This window comes from Harpia harpyja, chromosome 20 (genome assembly GCF_026419915.1).
Source record: "Harpia harpyja isolate bHarHar1 chromosome 20, bHarHar1 primary haplotype, whole genome shotgun sequence".
Lineage (NCBI taxonomy): Eukaryota > Metazoa > Chordata > Aves > Accipitriformes > Accipitridae > Harpia > Harpia harpyja.
This window is the reverse complement of record NC_068959.1, coordinates 12,134,952-12,155,622: the sequence shown is the minus strand read 5'-3', so window position 1 is coordinate 12,155,622 and position 20,671 is coordinate 12,134,952. Positions and strand designations below refer to the sequence as shown.

The 20,671-nt window shown below is 51.7% G+C and overlaps 1 protein-coding gene across 5 annotated transcripts in view; it reads left to right on the top strand.

The window, feature by feature from the left end:
• The window catches only part of SH3PXD2B (SH3 and PX domains 2B), a 79,512-nt gene that overhangs the window by 48,209 nt on the left and 10,632 nt on the right, over positions 1-20,671 (top strand). For 2 of the 5 annotated variants that reach the window (XM_052816485.1, XM_052816483.1), the window contains exons 5-8: positions 1,953-2,044; positions 12,618-12,643; positions 13,015-13,050; positions 19,504-19,638. In XM_052816485.1, the coding sequence (XP_052672445.1) occupies positions 1,953-2,044; positions 12,618-12,643; positions 13,015-13,050; positions 19,504-19,638 (289 nt within the window). The remainder of the gene's footprint in view (positions 1-1,952; positions 2,045-12,617; positions 12,644-13,014; positions 13,051-19,503; positions 19,639-20,671) is intronic. The other 3 variants (XM_052816486.1, XM_052816484.1, XM_052816487.1) reach the window with 2 other exon arrangements.

Sequence of the window (20,671 nt, the reverse complement as noted above, 5' to 3'; positions counted from 1 at the left end):
GTTAGAGGGTTGATGAAAGAGTTGTGATGCTGTGATGCTCTACCCCAGCGAGACTGGGTGGACCTCTAGCAGCGTTTTTAGAGAATAATCCTTTCTCACTCCTTGGAAAATGGATTTCAATTCAATAAGACTTGTCTGTCTTTGGTAAATGACCTTTCTCCTCAGGCTTGCAGGCAGCGGGGTGGGTGAGGTGACTTACTGTGGCTCCAACACCATGGGTTGAAGCTGTGTGCTGATCGCCCTCCCCAGTTCACTCCTTTGGGCGGCAGAGCCAGAGGTGGGACAGACGTCACACTATTTGTGCCACTATTTTTGATTTGGCGACATAGCTGTTGTAGACCATGGCCAGCTAGACTTCAGGGCGGCCTGCTTGACTTGGCCACCACTGTGCCAGCTGAGTCAGCTCTAGGTGGGCTTCCTTCAAGACATCCTGAGAAATGAGCTGTAGGTTTTGCCTTTCGTCCTCCCGGCACAGGGTGTTTTGCATGATCATCCCCTGCTATCGGAGGATGCGGAGCCTTCTCCAGGCCACAAAATCAGAGTGATTTTGGCACAGGGGAAATTGCGTAGATCACGGGATGCTTGGAATTGGGGAGTGGTACCCACATGGGAATGGCATCCGTGCAAAAGCTGGTCTTTCAATAGCCCTTCCCTGGACCCAAAAGCCATAGAGTGAGTAGTTTTCTCTCTCCCGTCTCTCACATGATCTTCATCACAGCTGGCCCATGATTAGTGGTCTGACTGCTGTGTTGGCAGTGAATGACTGTGTGCTGAATGGCTGGAAGGGCTTTTGGGGGCCAGCAATTAGGTCAGTGTGGAGCCACATCTGATCTGTGTGGTAACCCTGGGGCTTTGCAGATGTGGCTTTGTCTCTGATACAGAAACGAGTGGAGGTTTGGTCTGCCCACACTGCTGTCACGAGACTGCTGTGACAGCAAATGGAGGGGAGGGGGGATTATATAGAAAATTGGTCAAACATCTGCTCCAGGTCGGGCTGCAGCACTGCTCCCTGATTTCAAATCATCCTTCTTCAATTGCATGTCTTTTTGACTTTTTGCGGTTGCCATCGCCCGTGGCTCTGTTCCCACCCACAAGCAGAGAGCAGGGCAGGACGCTCTGCCAGGCAGCTGCCCATTCCACCTTCCCTGCCCAGCCATTGCTGCAGCCCGTGTTGGAAAGCATCGACAAGAGCTCTGGCGCAAGGCGAATATTGCTAGCCCCAGACTCTGCCACCAGCTCCCACAGACATGCACAGTCTCACCTGCAAGTCCCACCATTGAAGCCTGTCTTTTTGCAAAAGGCTTCCTCGAATGGAAAGGAGAAAAACAGGGGCAGCTTATAGCTTGTGCCGTTTGACAGTGCACATAGCAGCCTTCCAGCCCTTGCCCTGACGAGCTGATGTCCACACTTTTGCCTCCTGCTGCTTCTCTCCCTAGCTCTTCCCGAGCTTGCCCAGCGGAGCATTTTTGGGATGTGCCGGTCAGGGCTGATGGCACTGAGAGTCTGCCACGTGTAAATGCCCAGCCTTTCCCAAGGACGATGGCTCCATGCCCACAGCACAGCTGGGAAACTGAGCCCTGCTATGGCTGGGAGGTTGGTTGCTGGGATGGCCATCCCCGTGGCTCTTACCCTGCAAGGGCACATCTGTCCAAAAGGCTGGAGCTGGGCTAAGTGGGGCCTGGGAGGTGTCTGTTTATTCTCCTTTAGTCTGCAGTTGCAGCTAGGGTGGTGTAACTGGGTGTAACTGGGGACTGTTTGGGTCTTGCCCCACTCTGGTGTGTGTTTGCTGTAGCTCTCCCCCGCCTGGCTCTGCACTCGTGCATGCCGGGGACCGCGTGGGTGCCAAGCTTGGTGCCATGACCCAGTCCTCTGTGCTCTGAGGGCCTGTCCTCACTCGTCTCCTTGCACGGTCTTGATGCTTCCCGTCACCGGTGTCTCTGTTTCATCCGCAGGCTCTGATCCAGCTGCCTCCCTACATCTCCCAGTGCGAGGAGGTTCTCCAGTTCTTTGAGACACGACCTGATGACTTGACGCCCCCCAAAGAGTAAGCTGGCTGGGCGGCTGCCACCACCAGGGTGGCAATGAAACACAAACTGTCTTGAACTTGCTGGTATCCATAAGAGTCTGACGTTCATCAACGGTTCCCCCCACAAGTCACAGATCTGGGATTTGGAGGCTTTCTTGGAGAGGGAATAGGGGCTGTGCAAGTCAAGGTGGACACCTCTGCCCAATCAGTCAACTCCTGGAGGAGCCTTCTCCAGTGGGGAAGTGGAAACACTTCTCTGGGACCCCATGATTTGTTGTTCTCCTCCTGAGACGCTTTCTACTTGCAAATGCTGGTTTCAGAAACATGGTCAGTCTGAAAAGCCTCATTTCACATGGTTGCTAACAACCTCTGCCTCATTCAAAAGGCTCTTTCCCTCAGCCATGTCCGTGAGCCCCATCCATAACAACGCTCCAGAGTCTTTCCATGCAAAACAAGGAACGTTTGCAAGGAATCTCGCGTGCCTTACGCAACTCTGTGTGGTTATAGGTCTTGTGACTATGAGCTACTTTGGCCAGGAGCCACCCATCTCTTACTAATCACAAGCAGCATAAATCTGAGCAGCCGCCTCCATCTCCTGCTATGTTGCTCTCTCTTTTTATGCTGCATGTGACACGATGCGCGGCTCTACCAAAGGTTGAGCAATAAAGGCGGCTTGATTAATTGTGAGAGGAAAGGCAGTAAATTGATTTGACATCATTCTGTATTGGAAGGGTGTGGAGGTAGATAAAGGGATTTTGTATTTCTTCTCGGAGCAGCAACACTGAGCCTTTCAGGTCTCCAGCTAAGTATTATGCTTGTGTGGACTACATCTCCCTGGCTTTTTGATTTTTCCATTCCCTCTCTTAATTCTCCCTTCCCCCCATCCGTGCTTTCCTCCTTTGGCTCCTGCTTCTATTCGCTTGGCCTGTGATCACAGTCACTTGATGAGATTGGTCTGAAGGCCCTGGAGCCCATTAACTAATTGCTTGCTGTCGGCTGGTGCTCTCATCCGTCCTGCCCAGCTATTGCTCACCACTTAACCTGCCACCCTGTCAGTCATCCCTCAGTGAAGGCGGCAGCTCAGGGGCAAGCAAGAGACACAAGGAAAAGATGAGCTTGCAAGGACATTGGGCGGGGGTTTATCGCGGAGGTTTATCACAGGGTTTGACAGCCCCTGGGGCTGTTTTGGGATGTGCAGGGCTGCCTGTGCATGAGTCTTTGAGCCGTGCATGAGAGCGCGGTGAGCTGCTTTGCAAAAAGAGTCAGCTATTGAACCTGCCTGTAGCTGAGGCACCTTCATACATGGTGGACTGAAGGGCAGCTTCAGACTTGCACCCACTTCCCTCACCTTTATTTTGTCTTGTAGACTGAGCCAGAAATCGGGCAGGGTGGGGGCTGTGGCCAGAACACGGAGCACATTCAGATGTGGAGACCTCTGGGTGCTGAGCATCAGCCCCAGAGCAGTGCAGCTCTGTGCTCTGCTGTGTTTGAAGCTGTAGCTCCCGGCCACCCAGCCAAGCAGCAATCAGTGCCATGTCCTTCGTCGTCTCCTTGGTTCAGGTCCAACAGACAAGGGGAGCAGAGGCACCAGCCCGAAGTTCAATCCCAAAGATGTGCTTGTGTTGCAGGGTCCATCCTCAGGTACATCCCGCAGTGTCTTGTGGGACCGCTGAGCAGCTCCTGGATGCAAAATTGCACTCTGCAAAATTGCCATGTGTCTGTGAGTGTTTGGCCATTGCAGTGCTGGATGGGCAAGCGGGTGATGCACCACCGAATCCGGCAGTGGTCATGCTCCCTCCTGCTGCCTGCTGCTCTCCAGGGAGGAGAGGCAAGCTTGCAGCATGCAGAAAGACTTAGCAGGTGACTCTTGTCCATTTGCCTCCAGCAGCAAAATGCTACAGCATCTCAAGGACGTCTCTGTTGTGTTTCCCATCCCAGCCTGAATGCCAGAGGGGTATTTATTAGCTACAATTCAAAATGCTAATTAATAAAAGTCCTTGACTCTCTCCTCTGGAGAGATTGGTGGGAGCCCTTTCCCGAGCCCTGAGTGCTGGCACGCCGCCAGCTTACCAATAACGAGATGAGAGCTGTGATAGACGGCTGGGCTGGATCAGACGTGATGGCGTGTCTGGGGTTTGGCCGGATGTCATCATTCATCCAGCAGATAAATACTTTTCTCCGGGAATTTGAAAGGGAGCCAGGCCATGAACGGACTGAAGGGAAAAAAAGGCAGCGTTTTATGCTGGGTGGCTGAAAGACGGGAATGGGGGGGGGGGAAAAGGACTGGTCAGCATGCTCGGTGCCAAGGCAAGCAGCCACTCTCGTGGCACTGTGGTTGGGAGCCTTCCTGCTCCCCATCCCTCCCCGGCCCTTGCCTCGGCTTCCCCGGCTGACACCTCAGGTCGCAGCATGCCCGCGGGAGTGGCAGCTGGTGGCAGTGAAGGGGACATGCCTTTGAGTGCTGTTGGATGCACCCTCTGCTTGCTTTTGTCTGGTGCAGGTCGAGGATCCACCTAACTCGCATCACCCCAGGATGTCAAACCACTTTCAGGGGTCACAGCTGACTGCAGTCCGTGGAGCTCTGGTTTAACTGCAAGGGATGAATTTAGTCCTCGGATCTGGCAGTGTTTGGGAATGGAAAGAGGAGGTTGGACAGCCCATGCATTTATCTCTGGGCCCCTCTGGTGTCTGCTTTCCCCAGCACTGGAGCTCTTCCTGGGCTGAGCCAGAGCTCTCCTTCTGCTTTCCTGCAGTGCAGCTCCCTTTAGTGTCCCCTTGCCAGTGTTGGGAACACCAAAAAAACAGGTCACTGCTGGCTACCAGCCCTGTGAGCCGAGTTCCTCAGCCCTTCTCCGTCTCTCACCTGCTCTACAAGCCCCGGCCCTGCCACTGGCATGCGCAAAAGGAGATCGAGTGGACGGGGACTGAGCGGAGAGGGAAAGAGTCAGATGCTGACTTTGTGTGTCCTTCTTCTGCCGTGGCTTCCAGTTGGGCAGTAGATCACAGCTGTAAGCGGAGCTGAGACAGTAGTCTCCAGCAATGGGGGGGTGGAAGAGGGAGGTGAAGCCCTTCCTCCATCCCCTCTGCACAGACCCACCAACTTTCCAGTGTCCTCCTGCCCGGAGGGACCACTTCAAACAGGAGAGTGGATTGAGGTTGTGGTGTTTTTGCTGGCAGTGACGATCGGTGGCTTTTGTGACGTGGATCCCTGTCCAGCAAGCGCTGGACTGGGATAACTCAGCTGCTTCCACCTCGGACGGCTGCCCGGTGATGGGTCAGAGTGGGGCTGTTATCCAGAGGGATTGGTTAAGTTTGGGAAGAGGTGACTCTGTAGAGCAGTGGTGGGGGGGGGTGGAAGGAGAAGAGAAATGGTTATGGAAAGAGAAATCCTCTGGAAAGTTAGCAATCTGCAGGGATGTGGGATTTTTCTCCCTGGTGTTTGATGGAAGCCTTATGAAAACCGTAGTTTTAAAGAAGAGAAATCATCAAATTCCTGCTCCCTGTGTATCTCAGCAGGTCTGACCAGCAGCAGGATGCTCAGCTGTTGGGTTGGGAAGTTGCTGTGTGCACCCTCCTTTACCTCCCATCCACTCTTTTTCAATTTAAAGCAATATTTAACCACAGCAGAGAGTTTCTGGAGTAAGGCTGGGGAAGTCTGAACGGCTGGGCACAAAGCCACTGCTGAGTCAAGGCATTCAGCTGCTAATTCTCCTCGGCAGCTGAATTTCAGCTCTACGACATGCGGGAGCCCAGGTTAACTATGTAGTGAAGCAAGTGTTTTTTTTAATTATTGTCCACAGTGTACAAGTGGGGCATGCTGGGGAAGGAGCCGTCATCCTCAGAGGCTGTGGAGATGCTGTCCTCTGTACGGGAGGTACCCCTGGCCATGAGAAGCCTCTTGCATTAAAAGCATCTTTCCTTGTTTTCTTTTTGGTAGCTGAGCATCCCATCATATATAAGACACTTAAAGCTGTTGGTTTGAACGTTTTAGCTTATGAACCTGATTTTTTTTTTTTTTTTTCCAATGGGGGCACAGGCACCTGTAAAGCAAATTTACTATCTCCTAATGTGCTTAAAAGATGTCCTTGAGCACTCCTCCTTGCTTCCTCTGGGGACTGTGGATTCACAGTTTGAAAGCTACCAGCTTCAGGAGTTCCTGATGTCTTTAAAAGGCCTAAATTCCTCTTCTTTCAAATAACTTCATCCTTATGTGCTGGGTCTGTCTGAGTCCAGCAGGTCTCCTGCAAAGGGAGGGCAGGGCTGAAAGGCTGGCGTGGGCTCCCTGGCTGCCCAGACAGCATGCCGAGGCTTAGCGGAGGATTGGGGTGGGCAGCAGTCCCAGCACCAGGACTCTCTGAAGGCTTTTTAAGGGCTCATGACCTCTACAAGAGCAGATGATAGCAGAGGTGGAGTCCGTGTCTCAGCAGAGGCTGCGGTGCGTGGGATTACATCTGTGCCTGTCCTGTCTTTGGAGACCCCAGCTGGGGGTTTGGCCGGTGAACTTCAGCTGCTGCTCCTCCCTGCTCGCTGAGGTTGCTTGGCTTTCCCGGCCGCTACCACCCAAATAGGTGTACTGGGAGCAGTGCTTTCTGCCTGCTGGGTGGGCCGTGGGGTGGTGGGAACCAGAGAAACCTCACGTCTGACTTGCCTAGTCTGCAGATGGCTGAGAAACCTCCTCCTGACACTGCTAAGCAAACATCCTCCAGGAAAGGCATTGTGCACGTCGCTTGGGCTGCTGCTTCCCAGTTTAGCTGATCTTCAAAGCCCTTTGCGTGAAGTGAGAGTGGGTGGCTTTCCCTGACGCCATCTCAGCCAGTGGCGTTGCTGTGGGACCATGCTCAGCTTTAGAAGGTGGCCTCTGGGGCTTGGTCCTCTCCTGGCAGGAAGGCAGCCGAGGCCTTGATCTGCTAACACAGGTCCCACTCCCAGCAGCAGGTCCCTGCCCCAGCTTCCCAGCACTCCTGGGTCTTGGTGGCTGCAGCTTCCCCTGCCACAGTTCGTGGTTATACACCACAAAGACGTTGAAAATGGAGGGAGGAAGCAGTGAAAGGCTACGTTTTCATTCCACTCATATCCTCCAGCTCTGGCACTGAGCTGTAGGCAGGCACGGAGCCTCCCTGAGGATTTTGATCCAAGGCGCTGACCTGTGCTTCACTTCTGCCTGCTGGGAATCATGAGCAGCACTCAGGGCCAGGGTCCCTCTGTGATGGCCTGGAGCCCACCTGGCATTTGCCACCACACAGCAGAAGCTGGAGGGATTTGTTTGCACTCTGAGCAAAAGTTTCACTACAGGTTCCATAACCCCACCAGAGGGGCTGCTCTCCTCCCCTCCTTCTCCTTGCTCCACAAACCTCACCTGCCAGAGCTCTGTTGCCCCAGGGCACCAGCAAAATGTCGCTGTCACTTGGGCCGCTGCGTGTGGCTGCAGCATTGCAGCTCCTCTGGGCAAACTCCACTTGCAGCAGAGCCGCTGATGGCAACCAAAGCCTGGGACAGCTTTAAAAATAATTTTCTTCCTTCCTTTATATATATGTGGGTGCCCTCTGAGCTCACATCCCCAGCTTGCTTCCTGCTATTTCTCCCAAACAACAGTCCTTGGCTAAAGGGAGAGGATTTTGGGGTGTTTCAAGGGCAGTTCGGCTATGGATGTTTTCTTTGCTGGGGTGAAGGACCAAGTGCAGAGGGAGTAACCCCGCTCCTCCCTGCCCCGTGCCAGGGGAAGCATCACCAGAGGGAGAACGGGAACGGGCAGGACCCAGGTCCCAGGCTGAATCCTAGCTGCTGCTGAGTCAGCAAAGGGCTGTTATTGCTGGGGGCTGCCTGTGCTGTCCGGGCTGGAAGGTGCGTGATAATGAGCTGGGACCTGACCAGATGAGGAAAGCGTATGCTGCTAACAAGGTTGTGCCTGCAGCAACTTCAGCAGCCCATCATTATTCTATTAATACCGAAGCCCTGGCGATGTGCGGTTAGGTGGGGTTGGCACTGGCAGTCGCAGTAATGGATTGCTTCCCGCATGCAGACTGACAGGGACTCCAGACAGGCACCAGCCCCAATAAATCAGAGGAGAGAGAACTGGGCTAAAATGAGACTCAGGCCTGATGTGATCTGACTGTGCCAGCTTGTCTCCCGCAGGGGCTGACTGAAAGGTCCTGCTTAGGGCCGCGGCGCTGGCAGCCATCGGCAGGTAAAAGATTTGTGTTTGGTCCAAAGTGCCAGAAGAGGATGCTGGACAGAAGCATGTTTCCATTATTGCAACAGGGAGCAAGTCTGTTCCTTTCCCTTGCTTCCCTAAATCGGAAGCGCAAAGTTGTAGTCAATGTCTTCCAGAAGCAAGTCTCTTTTCTCTTCCAGCTTCCCCATAGCTTTTTGTGTGCTTACCTTTCCTTGTAGTTGAGCTGTGCCAGGAGGAGTTTTCCTTGTCACCCTTGTGTGGTGTTTGGGCCATGAACAAGGGAAGGCTCAGGTCCCTGCTCCAAGGTGGAGTGGCTGCCCCATCTAGGAAGCCATTCCAGGAGCTTTTGCTGGTAACCTAGAGATCCCTGCATTGATGGATGTTGGTTTGGATAAGGATGCTTGCTGGCTTGTGGCTTTTGAGCCGTGTCGTGCTATCCAGACAAATTACAGCTTGTATAATGAATTGTTTGTTTTGCAGTTCTCCTGATGCCTACGTGCAGATTCACCAGGAGCTCAGGCTAGATCTCAGCTCCAAAATAGTGGTCTCCTTCACTCTCTGCTGAGAGTGTCTGTCTTTCCTAGATGACAGCAGACAGAAATATCAAAGGGGTTGAATCCACTCTGCAAAAATATGCTTTGTGCCAGTGCAAGCCCCTTGCATGGATGGAGTACTTGATTTTCTGTGCTAACAGGGCAGCTTTCTGAGCCCGAAGGTTCAGCTTGGACGACTCTCCAGTGGTTAAACACGGGTAGCACTGGCACTGCAGCGTGGGGGACAGGAGCTCCATTCAGTGCTCAGTGGAGCATTTGCTAAACATCAGTTCTCCCAAACAAGAGCTCTGTTGTACCCCATTCCTCAGTCTCTCTCGCCTGCATAAACTTTGCTAACATCTCCAAGCTTGCTGAATGCTTACAAGATGAACCACCTCCTGATAGCCATTTTGATGGTATTACTGTATTACAGAAGGATTTTTTCTACAGGAGACAGATTTTTTTCTGCAGGAGATGTTTTCTTGGAATGGTGACCTCAAATCCGTCTCATCTTGCATGTTGATTGTGGCTCCTGTGTGGTTGGTTTTGCAGCAGCTGGAGTTGTCTTCCTTGTGGTGGTGCTCCACTGCCCTTCTCCTGCTCCGTGAGCTGGCTGTGGCCAGGGCTGTGGGGCAGCAAGGGTGGTGCTGATGTTGGGGCCCCTTCCTCCCATGAGTCCCACTGCAAGGTGGGCTTTTCTGCGTGGCAACCTCACAGCCACCTCCCTGCAGCACACAGCAGTCTGCCTAGCCTAGCAGCCACCAAACGTGAGTGCCTTAGGAAAGAGTTTAAAGTCAAGCAAGTTTGTAACATCTCTTCTTTAGACACTGTTTTAGCCTTTAGGGTTTTCCTGGGTTTGTAATTAACATTTCTTGCCTGAATTATGATTGTGTAAGTCCATGAAGACTTTCAGGGTCCACAGCATCCTGCAATAAGGAGTTTAACAGCTCACCTACATATTGTTGAAGAACAGCCTGTTTGCATTTGTTCTCAACCTACCTCCCAAGCTGTTAGCTTTGCCTCATGCCCACGCTGCAGCCTTGTGCTCCCCATCTCACTCCTTCCCATCACTGGATCCAGAGGGATGCTGTCTGATTCACTAGAGAAGATGCTTGAGAAACCTGACTTGCTTTTCCTAAAAAAAAGTGGCATGGGGATTATTAATTGGTGCTAAGAGTTCTCCACATGTAAAAGTTCCCTTTCAGGATTGCGTTGGGGGATTATTAGGTTCTGAACTGAGCCCAGTGCACCCTGAGAATCTCTTTTTGGCTCAGTGCTTTAAGTGAGACTCTGGTCACACAGGAACCCTTGCCTTCAGTGTTCCCAACAAGGAGCTGGGAAAGTCCTGGGAAGTGGCTAGAGAACCAGTCCCGGGTTTTACTACCTGGGAAGCTTTATGGGGCTGGTTGGTGGCACACAGTCACAGCTGCATATCAGTGCCTTGAAATTGTGCTGTCACTGCCTGGTTCATCTGCACAGCCTGGCTGTTGTGGGTGTGAGAGCTAAATGAGTTTCACAGTGGAAAGCAGAGTGGCCTTTCCTTCTTTTCTTCTTCTGGAGCCACCAGTTTCCAGGAAGCCGTGCATGTAAGCTCTGCTGCATGCCTTTTGCTGGTCCATGGGGAATGGAGGAGGAGGAGATGCTGCCGGGAGTTTATTGCTGTTTCCTGTCTTGTCTGAGCTCTTGTCCCTTCTGAGGTGGTGGGCTGGGGCTGCCGGTCTTCAGACCTACAGCTCTTTTTGTCTGTGCCAGGAACAGCCCAGCAGCAAAGTGAAATTGCAGCTCCTTCCTTGCCCCCTCACTGAGATGGAGCAGCCGGTGAAAGGAAACAGGGGGATGAGTTACAGTAATAGGTTTAGCAGATGGCAGGGGAAAAACAACAGTTATTTCCATCAGCGCCCTCCTGTCAGCACGAGGGTGCCATGCCCACCTGCTGATCTCCAGCGTGCTCATCTGGCCTTGCTTCGCCTCCTTTCCCAACCGTACCGCTGAGCCGGGGCAAATTTAGTGGGGCTTATTGATAAACTCTGATTGAGGTCTGCAATGCTGCCTCTGTTTAGAAATGTTTTTGGGATGATCTGTCCAGTAGATTCCTCCATCGGTCTCTGCACCTGGAATGTGGTATTCAGGTCTTTGCACAGTCTGTGGTCTCTGAACTTAACAGATAGTCTCCAGTTTCTAGATAACAATGTCCCATTTGTTTCTAGTCCATCTTTGTTGCATTTCATTTAATTTTATTGGTAGGTCCATGGATGAGTACCAGAGGTTTAAGGTGTAAAGGGAAGGGGGGACCGGGAGGATAAGGCATTGCAAGCAGAACACGTTGCCAGGATGGGTGCGCAGTCTTTGAAGGCAGCCAAGTCCCCGCATCACCGCATCACTCTAGGGGAATAAAATGACTGCAGTAATTATGGTCTGAAAATGCAGATAAGCTTGAAAGAGAACAAAGCATAGCCCAGCTCTGGCTGGCTTTCTTGCTGAGCATGGAGGGATTTCTCTGCTTGGCCTGAACACAAAGGGAGGGGAAAAGGTTGTTTTGCCAGTGGACTTGATAAGCAGATGAAGGGGCTCCTGGGCTCCATCTGGGCTGGTCCAGCCTTTCCAAGCAGTGATCAGGCAGCTCAAAGCCTCAGGAGGGTCCCCTTACCACCAGGTGAATGTTTTCCTCCTTGGAAGCTCCAGTGCCTGCTCTGTGCTTGTTACTCTTCCTGGAAGTAACAAGGATCGATGCATGTCTCCTGGTACCAGTATATTTCATTGGCCAGATGGTCTTGATCTGTCACACGTGTGAGTCTGAGGAGCAGGGAAAGCAGTCTCCTCCGTAAGTGAACAGGGAGCAGGTTACCACCACCCCACACTACAGCAGCATTTCAAGGCCACAGTGGTGAATTATGTGAAAGTGTTGAGAGCCCTTTTGTAGAAACATGGACCGCTGTGGTTGGGCTGGGGACAGGGCTGGTGCCTTTGTTTGGGTTTCAGGCTGGTTGGGTGTTTTGGTTTGTTACCCATGATTTTTTGAGGCTTTTCTGGGCCCATATTTTCCTTGATTTGGTGTTTGGTTTTTAATCATGAAATGCCCCAGATTTCATTGTGAGAGTTGTGCTTGTGCCCTGGGTTTGAGGCTGTTCAGCAACCATGTTTCTTGGCAACATTCAAATAAAAGAAGGGACCCAGGATCTGTGGTTTCTAACCCATCTCATCAGTGGTGTGGCCAGCGCTGGCCATAGCAAGGGCACTTTGGCTGAAGCTACCTCATTGCCTCCTCATAACCACCAATAGCTCCTGCTTGCTGTGTCCTGGAGGTGCTTCTTCTGCTGCACAGCCCTGGTGTTCATCCTTCCTACAACTCTTCAATGACTTGTCCTGTTTTGGGGTATAAATGTTCACCCCTTCCCCAACTGCTCTGCATCCTTGTCCCTGAGAGAAGCGTAGGACATGGAGGAACTTCTGTATTTCCCTCTTTTTCTGTCTTCAAACTGGTGCCCACTTCTGTGGGAGCTGTGGTCTGTGCTGGGAGCATTTTTGGGGGTTTGGGCTTCCCCAGCTCCTGCCTCTGCTGCCAGATCATCCCAATCCACCCGCCTTCACCAAGTGACATGATGGGAGTTGTGGCTGTCAGACCAAGCCACCAAGGAGGCCAGGCCAGCAACCAAGCCTCACCCTGGGAAAGACAAAAGCATTAAATTACTAAATGAAGGGGGGGGAGAGACGGGCAGTTTGCAAGGTGGGTGATGCCCCATGTCACCCATGGAGACATTAGCTGGTTGAGGGAGGTCAGCGGCCCCGCCAGGGCCAGCACTGCTGTGCTTTCCTGGGTGGGTTTGTCAATTGGCCAACAACCCAACTGCCCCATCCCTCTGCTGACACTCTTCCTTCTCTTTTTCAGGGAGCCCATTGGAAAGAAGAGGTCTGGTAAGGACTCCTTTCCTCTCCGCTGGTTCCACCAGCTCCTCCTTTCACCCACAGCTGTGGTCTCCTGGAACGGGGCGAGGGTCTGACTCCATGGCGAGCCAAACCCCTGCTGTGCTCCCCCGTGGGGCTCCCCGACATGGTGTACCCCTCCACCCACCTGGGATTTCACCACAGCCTCCAAGTCCCGGTCCCACGTCCCCTGCACCTCCCATGGCGCTCCCAAAGGTGGGACAGACGCCTGCAGCTCTCCACGCTGCACTGACCTCCCCGTTCACTCATTAATCGAGTTGTTGCCACCATTGCTGCCACCCCCGAGTTCATTTCCCTCCCCACCTCATGCCTTGTCTCCCGTCGTTTTGTTCCTCCATCAGGGTTTATCCAGAGAACGGCCTCTTTTCTGCAGAGAGGTAGTAACAGCCGCTCGCTACCTGGCCCTTGCTCTTGCTTTGCCTTTTGCCGGGGGGACACCTGCTCGGGCTGAGTGGGCAAGCCCCTTGCAAGAAGCTGTCACATCTTCCATAGCTTTTTGTGGTGGCTAGTGGACACGGGGCAGTAGTGGAGAAGAGTTATGGTGGGCTGGGACTGGCGCTTGGCTGTCAGTACAGCTCCGCATGCAGGGGCTGTGTCACAGGTCTTGGGTGAAGGGCAGAGCTTGGTCTGCAGCCAGGAAGATGGGGATGCAAAATTTCCCAAGTCTGGAGGAGGGTCTGAGTTGCATGGTGGTCAGCGTGAGGTTGAAAGTCTCCCGATGCAGCAGTACGTTTTGCTTCATGATTGCACCAGCTGGGACCCTTTGGGTGGATGGTTGGTTCTGGGATGCTCTACCCCTGTGCCTCAAGAGGGGGGAATATCTCTGAAAAACCCCCTAGCTAATATAGTTTAGTGGTTATCTGAGCTTCCCAGAAAGAGGAGAAGGAGAGAGGAGGGGAAGAACCTTCACTCCATGGTTTAGGAAGGGCATCTTTCAGCTACTGGAGCCGCAGAAGGTAAAAAATAGCACAAGGGTCTTTGGGAAGGAAGGTCTGAGTCTTGGCTGGATGGAGATTCTGCTGAAATAGGTTGTGGAAAGGTTTTTGGCCAGAGAGTTGGCAGTGCCATAAGCTGCGTAAGCAAATTCACTTGTAGACGAGTGGGTTCCTTTCGGAGGAGAGAGAAAAGGTACAGGGGAGACTCAAAGGCTTGATTCCCCTTTCTTTTCCACTGGAGCTGCAGGTCATCCCTCACTCAAGAACTGATCCAGTGTCCCAGCATCTTAACTGAGACTAGTTGTAGGATGCATATGAAAAGCTCAGATGTTGTCTGCTTGAACAGCGGCTCCTGGTTTTGGTCTGTTCTCACAGGCAGGTCATAACTGGGTGCTCTCCTGATTGACTAGCAGGGGTTTACCGGTGTGGTTAATACCTTCGGACAACGTTTTCTCCTCAAACTTTGACTGCTGCAAGGTGTGTCTGTCAAAGCTGGACCTTGGGATGGTCATTTTATAGCTCTCATGAGCCATTTGCAAGCACAGACTGCAGTTTTTGTACTAGCTTTCTTGTGCTGAAGTGGTGGGTCTTCAACTAGCTTTGGAGGCGGAGAGAAGCGTCTGACTGTGGGTGGGGACAAAAAGAGGCTGCAATTTTTTTCCTTCTCTCTTTTGATAAAACAGAGGTAAAATAAAGATACAATCTTCCTCATCTTGAAAATTTCTCTTGTGTGCTGGCTCAGCAGGAACATTTGGTGAGTAAGGGAAGGGTGTTATATTTCCCTGAGATCAGTGTGTGTTTAGACCGCTTTGAATCCTGTCAACTTACATTAGGCAAGAGAAAAGAAGGCCTCTCTAGGGTTGAGAAGAAGAGGAAGAAAATTTCTGCTGCACAACTCAGTTCTTTGAAGGCAGAATTCAATTTAAGGATGCTGGCTGTTAGAGAAGTGTGAGCTTTTCTCCTGCTTGCGTACACAGCTTCATCCTGCCTTCCCACTGCAGGTTTATGGGCAGCTTCACACTGCCATCCTGTTGGCATGGTGGGTTTCTAAGTGACACAGGGATGTTGCTGAGGTCAAAGAAAAAATGCTCTTTGGGGTGCTGTTTGCTTGGCACCATTGAGAGGGAGGGAACAGGGAGAGTTTGGGTAACGTCCAAACCAGAGCCTGCTCTGGCAGGGCAGGATGCCATGTTTTGCCCATGGCACCTGGCATATGTGCAGTAGCCGTCAGGGAACGACGTTTGTGTGCAGTAACATTACAAAGGGCTGATGCCTCATGCCAGACATGTTCAGAGACTCCTCTCACTGTCTTGCATTTTCTGGCAGCAGAAACAGAGTTTGGTTCTGCTGCTGTCACCCTGGCTCCTATTACACCTTGAGGAAGTCCCTGATGGTTCATTGGTTCCTCAAGCCAGGCCTGCTTTGAGGTAGCAAATATGCAGGAAGGCACAAAAAAGGCTCATTCAATATGGGATCTCACTGAGGAGGGGGCATCCAATAGCTGCTAACAAACAAAAATCATTAAAATTTTCCAATAAGCAATTTCCCAATTGCGTATTTCTCCCAGCATTGCCAGAGAGGGGGTGAACTGCTCTTCAGGAGAGTGTTGGAAAGAGCTCCCGAGATCCTGGCAACAGCAAGCCCTGTTTTGAAATCGGATTTAAGCAAACACTGGGATGCGAAGTGGGTTAAAGTACTGCTTGCCCTCAACCTCCTGTGGTGACCAAGAGGCTCAAGTGACATTTGCTGTTGCAAGGAGGGCCCGGTGTAAGCGAGCATTGGAAATAAAATCTGCTTCCTCTGCTTAGTTTTTTTACCAGTATTTGTAATCCCACATGTCTGTGAGCCTTAGGCATGGACCCAGGCTCGGTACTGCCTGCAGCTTGCAGGGGGTGGATTATTCCCCAGACTCTGGAACTCTGAAGACTGACTTGGCCACCGATTTAGGTACATCTAAAAGTAGTCATCGTATCAGTCCCAAAGACTGTTTTGAGTGTTTCTATTCTCTCCTCTCGCAGTTCAACAGAAAGCACAGATGGAGAGTCACGGGTTCGTTGCACCACTGACTTAGTGCAGGAGAACCTGAAACTGTCTCTAGAGTTTATATTTGGGTGAGGCTGCCCAAGGAGGCTGGCAGAGAGCTCCAATATGCCCCTGCCAGTTTTATTTTAGATGCTTTCTTGTGTGGCCGTGTCCCTTTTGCTGTGCTATGTAATGTGCCTGCAATGGCATAGAGACCCCAAACCACAGTATTCAGTCTAATGAGAGACAGTGAAAACACAGCTCTTGTATCCTACAGTATCCATAGAGGGACCTTTCTAAAACTCCACTGGTGAATGGTATTTCCATGTGATTATTTTCCAGTTCTGGAAAAATCCGTGGAGAGATGAGAGGGCTTCCAAAGAGTACAGCGCAGCATCTAGTGCCCATTTCATGTGAGAACAGGAAGAAAGTCACTTTTGCAGTACTGATCTTCACAAATTCATCAGGTCTGGGAGAAGAGGGGCTGTCCTGAGAGCACTGGATCTGATTAGCACAGGCCAGAGGACTAGAAGGAAGAAACTTTATCCAAAGCATGACATTTTTGAAAGCTGCATTAGGCAAGGGCTAGAGCGTACAGCAAGGGCAGGCTTCAAAAACAAATAGCCTTATTTCAGTCCTGAGCTCGTTTCCCTCTGAAGGTGCCAGTGTGCAAGCCCCATAAGAAAGTCCTCACTTTTGGCACTGATACTGCAAAGCCAGAAATTGGAAAGGCTGGAAATGTCGCGAGCAACCCCATATCTGTGAGATTTCCCACTGGGTTTGTACATCTCAATGCTTTGGGTGAATGGCCAAGTTCCTGGTCAAAAAAAACCTGCAAAGATTTCTGGGCTGACTTGTATGTGACGTATCTTGAGAGCAAGGTCACTGTGCTGAGCAGTCCTTGGGCTGGTAGCTGGGATGTGCACTGCCTGGAGGCAGCTTCTGCTTGGCCCTGCTTGCAGAGCTGAGTGCATCTCCCCCGTGGCTCTCCTGCATCCACGGCAAGCATCAGTTCTGCAAGTCCAGTCCAAGGACCTCAGTGGTCTCTTGACTCAATGCACTTCCCTTCTCTTGGCCATGTTTGTGTCAGTCTCACAAGTGAGGGGTGTTTAGAGTACACAGTCTGTGCTCCTGCCTACAGCTGTCTGCAAAACTCACTTTCTTGTGGGCTCTGGACTGTACTAATGCTTCCTCCCCTCCCCAGCTGCAGAGCTTTAGTACTGTCTCTCATCTTAGATGGTAAGGTTTACACCATTGCTATTTTTAAGAGAACTCGAGTCTGCCCATATAAAGGATGTTTTCTTGTTAACTTGAGTGTGTATTTTTGTGGTTGAGGATGATTATGCCAGGTGAAGATGCTCCTGAAATTAACTCCTACTTCTTCCTCCAAGCTCAGTTTACCATTCTGTTGCTGGTTTAATAGGTACATTGGAGGATCCAGAATTGCCTGCTGAAACTACAAATAGCCTTAGAGCAACGGGTGTAATTATAGCAAGGGAGGCAGAAAGAAGAGTACTTCTTTCTTCCTGTAGCTGTTATTCTTCTCTCAGGGGCTGGGTAGATCTTCTGATCACTTTAAGCACAAACCTTTAATTGAGCTAGTAGAACAGATAGTCCTAGCATCCACCATTCACTTGAGAGGGCTATTTTTAATTCTGTCTTGTGCCCCACCTCTGGGTTTTGGTATGGAGGAAGCTTTCATTAGTGGTAACAGATCCTCTGCACTTGGCCAGCTCACCTGGAGCTGTGCAGAGTGCTGTTTATAGCAGAATAACACGGACATTTTGCCTCCTCTTCCTTTAAATAAGACTGTCCTGAAGATACATTGTTTGTTTAAATCTTTGTTGTGGTCTTTGTTTCTCAGAACCAGGTTGAGAAGTTGTGACCTTGTGCACAGGAGAACTTCTCTGTGAGGCAGCAGACCATCCTAGGATTGCTGAGGACCTGCTAGATCTTGTCCATCTCTACTCATACCCTTTTGGGATGAGTATGCCACCCTAGGTTTCTTTCCTCTGGGGCAACCTATGCCCTGCAATAGGTTCCCCCATATGAAAGATCTTTTGTGAGGCTGAGACCTCTCGTGATGGGGGAGCTGTTGGGGCTTCTTGCAGTGTAGGTGCACTTGTCCGTAGAAACTTGTTCCTGATAACGTAGTCTGAATTTCTTTGCTGCAGTTCACCCAACTATCCCAAGGGACCACCGCTCTCTATGTAATTTCACACCCTTCAGAGACTGGGAGATAATTGTCCCATATATCTGCTGTGCTGTAGAAGCTATAGGGCTGGGCCAGATGTAATTTCTGCCCTGACCCAAAACTTGAGGCTCCCTGCTCAGGGCACGTGCACAGCCCTGTAAATTTGACTTAACACCCATGATCAGGTGTGTGATTCTTTTGTATCACTCATGCTATAATAATTAACACTATCCTATTTCCAAAGCACTTGGCAAATATTAATCAATTCTTACCACACCTGGGGAGAATGGGGTAATATAATCGTGTCCTCATCTGACAGGTTGCAAAGCCGCAAGGCAAAGCGTTGGGTTGGAGGCCAGAGCCAGGGCTCGGGGTAGAGGGTAGTCGTGGGCAAGAGTTGCTGACACCTTTTTGCTTCTTGGAGGCTTTTGGAGGCAGATGGGGCAAGTGCTGCTGGTGCTCTGGGTAACTGAACGCCTTGCAGCTGGTTTAGCAGGAGGCTGAGCCCGAGCGAACGCCCGGCTCAGTGGGGCTGAATGGGCTGGACTCGGTACTGAGCACATGCAGTGTCTGCTCCTGTGAGCCTGCAAAACCCTGGCTCATTTCGTGGTCTCCCTGCACACAGCAAGCGCCAGTGCATGTGTGGGAAAAGGGTAGCTTTGCTCAGTTTATAGGGACAAACTCGGGGCCACGTTTCTAAAGCAGCGACAGATGCGAGTCGACACCTCTGTTGCAGTGCTACCCCAACGCCAAGCGAAGGGGGTGCATCTCTATCCCGAGCACTCTCCTAAATGAAAATGTGCTTGCAAAATACAAACCAGCCTTGCCCCGCTGTGCCTCGCCGCTGGTCCCCTGGCAGAGGAGGGGGCTGGCGGTGCTGCCGGGGTCCCCTGCCCTTAGCCCGCAGTGCCACCTGCAGCCTGCCCGGGCTCTGCGCAGCCAGTGCCGCAGCGCCCAGCGATCCCGGCCGCAGCCGTCTCTCCTCCGGGTGGCAGGCCTCTTTCTGGCCAAAGGAGAGCTTTGCTCCCGGTGTATCCTGCCCGTTTGCTCCTCCTTGGGGTTTGTTTGTTTTTTTTTTCTTTTCTGACATGAAATTGGGATCTCCAGCGGGAGGAGCTGAGCAGAGTTAGCGGAGCACATAGCAGAGTGCAACCTGCACTGGGGAGTTGTGAGAAGGCGACTGGAATACATAAGGGCAATGATGACAGGGGGATGCTGCTCTCTCCTACAAACACCCTTCTGCCTGGGCCTCCAGACTCTTTAGCCAGGACCCACAAAACTCCCTGCAGGTTGTGTGTATTGAGCTGGTCCACGCGTTGGGGCAGCCGATGCCAGTGCACAGGAGACTGCCCCGAGCCCCGTCCGTCTCTGACAGCAGGACCCAGGCTGCTGTGTGCATCTGTGGCGGTGGTGGGGTTGCTTGGACGGCTCTGTCTGTGAGCAGGAAGGTGGGTAGCAAGTGAAAGGTCTCACCTGGCTGTACCCTTCTCACCTGGCTGCTGGTTTGGTCTCTCTCCTCCTCACTCTGCCCAAGTCTCTGGCTCACGTCTTTCACGCTGGGGTCCCCAGGGTGTCCTGGAGCTGCTCGCAGGCCAGCAGGTGCTCGGGAGCGGTGGCCCATGCTCTCGGGAGCTGGTGCTGACCCTGGCGCACGGGTCGGTTCTTATCCCCCTGTGCAGGAGCTGACTCTGCGTCGGTCGACCCCTTGGTGCTGGAGCAGTATGTCGTGGTGGCGGACTACCAGAAGCAGGAGAGCTCCGAGATCAGCTTGTGCGTGGGCCAGTTGGTGGATATCATTGAGAAGAACGAATCAGGTACAGAGAGTTTGGCTTGGCAGAGGGCTTTGTGTCTACTCTGCGTTGCAGAGCAGGGGCAGGAACAGCAATCCTGTATTGTCAGTGTTTTCCTAATAGGACCTTCAGCAAAACAGCCTCCAGGCACCTCACAGGGATGTCCTTGGATGGTCAGCTGAGGTGGGACGTGGAGGAAGCAGCTTCAGTCTGCAGGCTGTCTGTATGAGCGTGGACAAGACTTCAGGGCTGTCTCTAAAGGAAGAGTCTGATTACCCGTGTGCTGAGCGCCAGGCGCCGTCCATCTTTTACTGTCTCTATGCTTTTTCGTGCTGAAAAACTTGGCCAACAGGTCCTGAGGACAAAAGCCATTCCTGGAGTTGGCACCCTCGTTTTATTGACAGAAGGGGACATTCTCATGGTGCCCACGAAAGCCCATATTATATATTTGCAATTCCTGCTTCCGAACACAATGAAACACCCAGTCATGGAGTGGGGCAGGCAGCTGAGCTATTTGCTTGCTTCAAAACTTAAACTTGCTCTTAATCTCTGCAAAGGGATCAAGTCATGTCATGGGCCCAACTTCTGGAGTTTGTTGAAAAGGGGAATTTATTCCCTGAAGTTAACAGAAGTTGCTGGGGGGGGGGGGGTGTTTAAAGATAAATCGTGAAAATAGATTTTAAAATTCTGGAAAGGTGGTCTCCAAGAGGATTAGTTGCACCAGCAGCTATGTTTGAGAATGAGGAAAATAAAAGCAACCCTGAAGCAAGGCTATTAGCACAGCCAATCCAAAAGCTATGGCAAATAATTTATTTATCAAATGTCAGCCCTGGTTTTCCCTTCCATGCCGGTAGCTGCTGATTCCCTCCCTGACAATTTAGTTGTCTTTCTAAATGACTCACTGGTGAGGTTCTGAGGATAATGCTCGCTCTTTATTTTTTTCCCCCTAAAGACACAAATAGCTTGTGCTTTTAATAACTGAGGAGCATGCGTTTATTTTGATTGGACACCCAGGGTGGCCCAGAGAATTGTTTGTGGCCGCTATGGAGCTGGCGAG